Source organism: Etheostoma cragini, chromosome 16, assembly GCF_013103735.1.
Source record: "Etheostoma cragini isolate CJK2018 chromosome 16, CSU_Ecrag_1.0, whole genome shotgun sequence".
NCBI lineage: Eukaryota > Metazoa > Chordata > Actinopteri > Perciformes > Percidae > Etheostoma > Etheostoma cragini.
Genome location: NC_048422.1, coordinates 9307504 through 9315779, shown reverse-complemented (window position 1 = coordinate 9315779; position 8276 = coordinate 9307504). Strand labels below are relative to the sequence as shown.

The 8276-nt window shown below is 39.2% G+C and overlaps 1 protein-coding gene across 3 annotated transcripts in view; it reads right to left on the bottom strand.

The window, feature by feature from the left end:
* katnal2 (katanin p60 subunit A-like 2) overlaps window positions 1–6770 on the bottom strand; it is a 7626-nt gene extending 856 nt beyond the window's left edge. Inside the window, exons 1-15 of one of the 3 annotated variants that reach the window (XM_034896371.1) lie at window positions 6524–6769; window positions 5803–5873; window positions 5243–5409; window positions 5051–5090; window positions 4639–4741; window positions 4455–4553; window positions 4087–4158; window positions 3867–3944; window positions 3354–3452; window positions 2486–2549; window positions 2240–2358; window positions 2002–2093; window positions 1331–1441; window positions 706–868; window positions 79–181 (exon numbers count right to left, since the gene is read on the bottom strand). In XM_034896371.1, the coding sequence (XP_034752262.1) occupies window positions 79–181; window positions 706–868; window positions 1331–1441; window positions 2002–2093; window positions 2240–2358; window positions 2486–2549; window positions 3354–3452; window positions 3867–3944; window positions 4087–4158; window positions 4455–4553; window positions 4639–4741; window positions 5051–5090; window positions 5243–5409; window positions 5803–5873; window positions 6524–6577 (1435 nt within the window). In that variant the 5' untranslated portion in view covers window positions 6578–6769. Of the gene's footprint in view, window positions 1–78; window positions 182–705; window positions 869–1330; window positions 1442–2001; window positions 2094–2239; window positions 2359–2485; window positions 2550–3353; window positions 3453–3866; window positions 3945–4086; window positions 4159–4454; window positions 4554–4638; window positions 4742–5050; window positions 5091–5242; window positions 5410–5802; window positions 5874–6523 lie in introns of all 3 variants that reach the window. The other 2 variants (XM_034896373.1, XM_034896372.1) reach the window with 2 other exon arrangements.
* Between the last annotated feature and the right edge of the window lie 1506 nt (window positions 6771–8276).

Genomic DNA, 8276 nt, shown 5'->3' with positions numbered 1-8276 from the left:
TTTAATGATTTTGTGTAAAGCACTTTGAATTGCCCTGTTGCTGAAATGTGCTATACAAATAAAGCTGCCTTGCCTTACCATCTTGATGGGACTCCAGAGCATCAAAAATCTTGCGGACTGGTCTCATGGCAGCCTCCTTACACACCAGTCGTATATCAGAGCCAGAGTAACCCTCCACCCCCTGAAAGAAAGACAGACCGACAGATGAACATTAATGATAAAAAAAAAAGATTCTATTTAATCCTAAACAAGGCAATTATTAATACGCTCTCGACAAAGAAAAAAACGAAATAGATAAAAAGGATAAAATAACACTTGTCTCAAGGCTATAGTGCATAGTTTCTGTCCCCCCCAAGGTGAATTCTAAGTAATGACAACAACATTTTCACACAAGACTCTTCAGAAGAGATAATTATCTTGTAGTTTGTCTGTCCTCTTCGTCTTCAAAGCTGAACACTAGTTTTGTTTTTAGTCAGCGGTGACGTGAAACACATCACTCAAGCTTATACCCGCAAAGTCGTTGGAAGATGACATTTTGTTTCCATAGCCATGCGGAGAAATACAGAGTTTTGTGGAGCCGATAATTAGCTTTGTATCAACTCATATGGCAATGGCTTGGAAGTAAACGAAATGTGAATTAATGATGAATTAATTAATATAAAATAGTTGCACACTATAGCTTTAACGAGTCTTACTGTAACACACCTTCGCCAGAGTTTCATAGTCCAGCTCAGTTCGGAGCTCCACCGCTCCTGTGGAGCTGAGAGGAGGCAGCCAATGAGAGATCATTGCTTGGCGAGCCGGCGAGGAGGGAAGACTAACTATAATCCTCTTTTCTAACCTCCTCAGCATGGCATGGTCCAGTTCCCTGAGCAAAGAGCAGTAACAGTTAGACAAACTGTAGACAGCCTTTAATTCTCGTTAAGTTTTAGTCCAAATATCATGAATTCATATGTTTATTATTCCTTTTCATTACCTAGATAAGATGCACCTTGTTTGGGTATAACTTGGTAAAAAAAAAAAAAAAGTATGCTGCAAGTTGCTAATTAGACATTTAAGTTTTTTTAAAGAAATCCTCTCAACCCAACAGGTATTAAGTTAAGCAGGATAAAAAAAAATAAAAAAAGCATGAAGGAAAAGAGAAGATAATGATGCATGTGTGAATCTGCCATTCTCAAAATTGTCATCACTATTTGTAGATGATTTGTAGATTGATCCGCTGGCAATACACACACTCTGATTTGTTGTCATTATCATTACGAAAGAGAAAATACTGATGGCCATCAAGGTTTGTATATAATGTGGTGTGTGTTCATGTTTTAGGTATTACCAAGGCAGGTTGGAGGCAGCTAGTACAAACACCAGGTCCTTTGATTTGGCCAGTCCGTCCATCTGAACCAGCAGCTCAGTCTTCATCCTGCGACTCCCCTCATGCTCTCCTCTGAAAACACACATCAGTCTGCTGGATCATCGAATTTATATTCACCACCACAAGTCTTTTAATGCTCTTTATAGTGACATGACATGCCTTTGTAGAGTGTTCTATCCATGTTCTCCTTAGATTAACAAAGAACTTCATAATTATTCACTTTATAATTTGAATAATCTCTTTGGGGTATTATTTTTTTCATTCAGTTTATTATACATGATCATTTAGAACTATTTTAGTGCAGGTTTGACTCTATAGTTTTAGTTTATATTCATGAATACTGTGCATCTGCATCCAGACCTTTAGTATGGCTAAATGGTATATGTAGTTATACTACTATAATAATATCGTATATATAAAATGAAATGTCTGATGTAATATGGCTGTACTAAAAACGTTTCTGGGTTCCCAAATTACAGATGTCTCACACCGAGTTAAATGTCTTTCTCAAGGGCAATTTTACAGGAGACATGGCCTCAGGTGAACAGAAACATTATTGGTCATTTTCTATTTCTCTTAACTTCACAACTGGGAAAATAAAGTAATTTAGGACATGTTGTGGTTCAGCTTACCCCATGCTCGCTCCTCTCTGGCTCATCACTGACTCCAGCTCGTCCAGGAAGATGGTGGATGGTGCGTGGTACCTGGCCAGTTCAAAAAGAACCTGCAGACAGATACATTTAAACAAATCCACAGTAAAACATGCAAAGTATAGGAGACAATGTATGTAACATTAAACGTGTTTTTTTTTTTAATGTTGCATTTGACCCGTTGTGTGTGTTGAAGAATAAATAATAAAGAATAACCTACCCTGACCAGTTTCTCAGAGTCTCCCCTCCACTTGCTGACGATGCTGGAGGCTGAAATGTTGAAGAAGGTCGTCTTACACTCTGTAGCCACGGCCTTGGCCAGCAGCGTCTTACCTGTACCTGTGTGTATGTAAGCTTGACACATTAATACATGTCAGGAAGAATTCAAAATTGTTGGACTTTTTGGACTGGAAATGAGCAAACAAACATGTTTAGATTTTAATTAGCAATCCTGACAACAGTTTACCTGGGGGGCCATAGAGCAGCAAGCCCTTCCAGGGAGACAGAATGCCTGTAAATAGCTGGGGGTACTGTAAAAAGAGAGAGTAGTAAAATATATAAAGCACAGAAAAACCTTCAGTACATCACATAATTTAAAAATAAAAACTATTTTATAACTTCCAGCAACAAAACATACATTTACACACATATCTTCTGCAGACCAATCAGAAGCTGAACTGTGTGCAAAGAAAACGGATTTGCTTGAGGTACTGCTGAGTCAGTCCTCCAAATACCACACCACAAATTAATCCAATTAGGAGACAAACAGAGGCTAAGTCAAATCACCAAACTGACCTTATACCCTAGAGAATGAATAATAATGGAGACAGAAGTGGGGGATTGTGGAAAGGTGGAGGTGTGGTGTTATTCAATAAAACAGGCCAGAATAGAGGATAGACACATCAGTCCTCATCTCCGTCTGTAAATGCCAAGAGGATGCAGACAACCTGATTTGTTGTCATCATATCCATGAGAGAGGTCATGGTGATGATGAAAGAAGTGTGTGTATGTAATGTTTTTGAGTGTGTGTGTGTGTGTGTGTGTGTGTGTGATGTTTTATTTGTATGTTCAATATCTGTATGCAGCTTCAAAATTGTGTGAATGTGGCTGTGTATAGAACGTCTACATGGCATTGCAGTGCGTGTTCCTGCCTCACTGCCTATCTATCAATCTGTGTATGTGTGTGTTACCATATTATCCCAGATATAGATTTAATGTCAGCCTAACAGACTAGTCTGACCCAGCTGCCCTCCTTCCCTTTAAAGGAGATGTATTCAGAATCGAAGACAGGCGACCGGTGCTGAAATACCAGCGTGCCCAGGCAGCGGCCGCACCTTAATGGGATAGACGACGGCCTCTTTGACTAATCGCTTAGCGTCCTCCAGCCCGATGATGTCCTCCCACCGCACGTTGGGGCTGTGCAAATAGATGTCCTTTAGGGGTGAACACACAAACACACAGAGTGAGGGATGCATGTAAAAGACATCAGCTTGAAATAAACACACACACACACACACACACACACACACACACACACACAAATCAGGGTGTGATTAGGCTCGTGTACATAGGTGTCCTTTAGAGTGTAACATCACATAAGGGGAATGGATAGAACCTGCGCCTTCATTAATACATCAGAGCAATCCATTCCCAACAAAGCTCTTTACTTCTCTCTAGTGGACTTATTTGGTATCACTTAAAGCATATTTTGACAAGTAGGAAGTTGACATCACAAATCAGCCTCTCGACATGTGTTGAGCATATGTATTCTTATTTGTCAGTGTTTTCAATATAGTATTTTTGTGTACTTGTGTGTACGTGTGTGTGTGTGTGTGTGTGTCTAGTACCCTGCTGATGATTGCAGCGAGTTCTCTCATCTCACCGCTCATTCCAGAAAAGCCACTGAGGGGCTTCAGCAGCCGTTCCTGCAACACAGCATAACATCATTATTATTGGTGGTAGTGAAGTACTAACAGTAGCTTTACTATTGTTTGATTTGTGCCATTGTAGTATAATAAAATTGTATGTAAAATCTATATTTTTCCAGGTTTTACACACTATAACTACCATGTGGTCTGAGTCACTGCCAGCTCCTTTGACAGCGTCAGGGATTGAAACTTTGCTGTCAGTCATCTGGCCCTAAGACAAGATTTTAACTCATTTAGGCGAACAAAAGGCATAAAAAAAGATAAGCATTGATTCAGTTTAATTTTCTTATGTATTGTACATATCGGTGTAAATATTTATCAGTTTGTGTAGGCCTAAGTAAAAAGAAAAAAACACTCAAAAATCTTAAAGATCATTTCTATAGAATAACAGACACAGGAAATTGTCATTAGGATTTGATATTTATTTGTAGTCTTACTAGTAGTGAGGGTTAGTAATACCTGAAATGTAAATTTGATCATCCGTAAATTACATTTATTCCCCAGTACCTTTTTGTTATTGGCTGCCTCCCCAGCTGGACCATTTCTGATGGAGGACACGTTAAGCCCAAACTCTGACAACTCTGGAGGAACAGCAGAACCATTCTCCTGGAAACACAGTCGTCTGGATGTCAGAATAACCACCTTTTATTTTAATATTCTGATCTTGGTTGTTCTGTGGTTAATGCTATACATTTGTATGTGAACTGGCAGTTGTCCTCTTGGCTCCGTTTCCAGACTTGGGGATCTGGGATGGGTTGATTTTGGGAAGAGGCTTTACAGCTGAACAGGGAGTCCTGATGGACAAAGACACATATAATATCCATCAACGGATGAAGCAAACTATAATTGGTAGATTTTTCTTTCTTAAATTAATCTATCTTACTTGTACTTCCAAGCACACCTAACCTTAGTCAAAACAGTGCAATGCTTCTTTAAATTTAAAATGTAAAACTTTAAAATTTTTGTTGTGTATTTTACTCATTTTGTTTATATGATTTGCATGCATTTTACTCATTTTGTTTATTATGATTATTAGCATGTATGGAGAGTGTAAACCCTGAACATGAAATGAATAGAAAGGTACGAGAAATGGAGAGACTCACCTTTTTATACTACTACTACTTCTTGCATTCCTGTTTTCACCTTGACATAAAAAACAACAGAAAATATTCATGGAGTATATTTGAGATTTAATGACTTCATCCCCATAATTTCAGAAATTATTATTAAATTGATCGCCTTGGGCATCACATATGATTTCAAAGTTGCTTTATGGCTTAGTGTATTCCATATACCTGGTTCTGCTGTTCTTCTGATAAGTTTGGGATATTTCTGGAACTTTACGTAGTGATAACTCTCGTATTCCATCAACACCATCTCCAGATCGATGTTATCACAGACCTCGAACCTCCTCACACCCCCGTTAGTCTCCTGGTCCAAGGCCACTGCTGCAGACACATAGCTGGTGAATGGACACACACAAGATCTCACACAGATGCACACATGATCCTTGGACAGATCAAAAAGTAACACAAACTGGGTAAAATATGTCTGCTGTCTTGAGCTACGAGCCTGGGAAATCCAACATTAATTAGTTTTAATGTGTTTTGTGAATGGTTGCATGTAGCCTAAAGTCAGACACTTTCTGTAAACGAATGCACGCTCCTGATGCTGGGCAATTTGGTGTTAATGTTTATCTGATGAGCAGGTGGCACCCTGTACAGCAGCCTTGGCCACTGTGAATGGTGAATTGTTCCTGTACTATGTAAAAGCACTTTAAGTAGTTAAGATTAGACTAGAAAAGCACTATATAAATACAGTCCATATACATTTATTTACACAACTGCATACTGACCCTTGCCCCAGCAGGTGGTGGTAAATGAGGATGAGGAGGTTCTTCCTCCTCATTTCAGTCCTCAGCTCATCCTATTGGACAGCAACACAGACAGACGACAGTTGTCATTATTGATATTAATTAATAGAAATATAAGTCAAGTCAACACAGCTGCTTTTAAAAAGGTCCAAAGTCCAGTTATACCCTGCGGTTGACACCATAGACTGTTAAAATAAGTATATGGTTATATACTTAAACCTGGATTTAGCTTTCGAAGCGGAGCCCTCTGCTCAGTGGCTGAGAAGGGTGGAGACAAAATCCCAGTAGAGGGCGACAAATTGCCACAGATGACAACCCTTGACTGGGTATCTAGGCAACCTGTAGACGCTGATTAGTTGTGTCACAGGATGCTTGCTAAACAAGCTAGCTAGCTAGCAGGATTAGCTCAACGACAAGCTAAATGCTTATTGTTTAGCTAGCTAGCCAAGTAAACTGTGACAGTTTAGCGTTAGCTACCTGTTGTTTGCTGCATAAAATACGTGTAAAATGCAACGACTTGGCCCTGAATACATGCTATTATCAGTATAACCTTGCTTGTCATCAGAGACAGCTAATTTGGCCAAAGGGAAGGTAACTTTCCTCCCTTCTCCCAAGTATCATTACAAATTAACGTTTGCGAAAAGTTGTCCGTAAACGCTAATAGAACCGCCGCCCCCAAAAACAAAGCCCATTGTTCACTCACCGCTTCCCGGGCTTGGTGGGCGACTTTCATAGATTGATATGAGAGCTCCATCATGATCCTGAAAGGTTAGTGAGACAGTGGTTACGCTGAGTCAGTTTCCTAGCTAATGTCCATCAGCTAGTTTTTAAAGTCAGTTCAACGTGTTTCTGTGTGAGGTCCTATGTTTTGTCCCTCAGGGATACCGTACACACAGGGATTCTTGTCTGTCTCTTCAATGACTCTATGGTCTCTCCTGTGTGTGTGCGTGCAAATACAAACCAATGAGCAATAAAACTCCGTTAAACAATTACATTGCAACAAAACTGCCCAAAGTAATAGTCTTGTATTAGACGTTCTTTTTGTCTAAGAAAAACACATTGGACGAGTAGTTTAAACTGGTAAGTCTTTATAAATTATAATTAGTAATAGTTAACTGATATGTTATCTGACTGTCTACTTTTGCAACCAATCACATGCAAAACAGAACTCAAACATTAAGGGATACTTTGCACTGCTGTTGTGATATTTCAGTTTTAGTTTCTTTTACTCAAAAATTATTGCCATCAGTTAAAAATAAACTGAACTTCGGCCTCACTGTCAGATGTTCATACTGAAAAGGTGTAAAATATTTCTATTAAAAAATAAAGGGATGTGATACTGAATAAATCCACTAGAGAGCAGAAAAGAGCTTTGCTGTGAGCAAATTAAAGCTATGCAATAACAATTGCTCAGGGGTCATCTCCCTTTATCTAACCATTCATTCTAGCCTAATTGCACAACGATATGTATGGCGTGTTTTTGTATACATTCATACAGACAGACATTCTACTAGTGTGACTGTGAATCTTATTTTGTGTTGTTTGTATCCATCCTTTGCAATAGTTTCTACTTGCAGCCCTTACACAGAGATGTTTTTGGTAATCTGCTGAGTTTGATGAGAAGATCAATACCACTCTTTAGGTCAAGAGGAGGGACATTCTACTTTTTCTACACTCAAAGCTGATTCTTTTGAGTGATTCAAAGAAAAGTATCTATTTCCTCTCTTAAGGAATAGTTGAAGAGGGAGAATGGGCTTTTGAATGCGCCAGTGGAGTTGAGCATTAGGCACGATGGAGGCAGGGTATCAAGGCGATGAACAGAGTAACAGGGAACAAAAGAATGACAAAGGAGTGGAAGGAGATGAGTAAGTACAGGAAAAGAGGCACAAAGTCACACAAAGAGATGCAGAGTTAAAAAGGAGAACCACTGATTCATTCAGGGATTGAGCGGATATACAGTGGTGTGAAAAAGTGTTTGCCCCCTTCCTCCTTTCCTGTTCCTTTGCATGTTTGTCACACTTAAGTGTTTCGGAACATCAAACCAATCTAAACAATAGTCAAGGACAACACAAGTAAACACAAAATGCAATTTGTAAATGAAGGTGTTTATTATTAAAAGGTGAAAAAAAATCCAAACCATCATGGGCCTGTGTGAAAAAGTGATTGCCCCCTAAACCTAATATCTGGTTGGGCCACTCTTAACAGCAACAACTGCAACCAAGCATTTGCAATAACGTGCAATGAGGCTTTTACAGCGTCCTGGAGGAATTTTGGCCCACTCATCTTTGCAGAATTGTCCTAATTCAGTTACATTAGAGGGTTTTCGAGCATCAATGGCCTTTTTAAGATCATACCACAACATCTCAATAGGATTCAGCTCAGGACTTTGGCTAGGCCACTCCAAAGTCTTCATTTTGTTTTTCTTCAGCCATTCGGTGGTGGACTTGCTGGTGTGT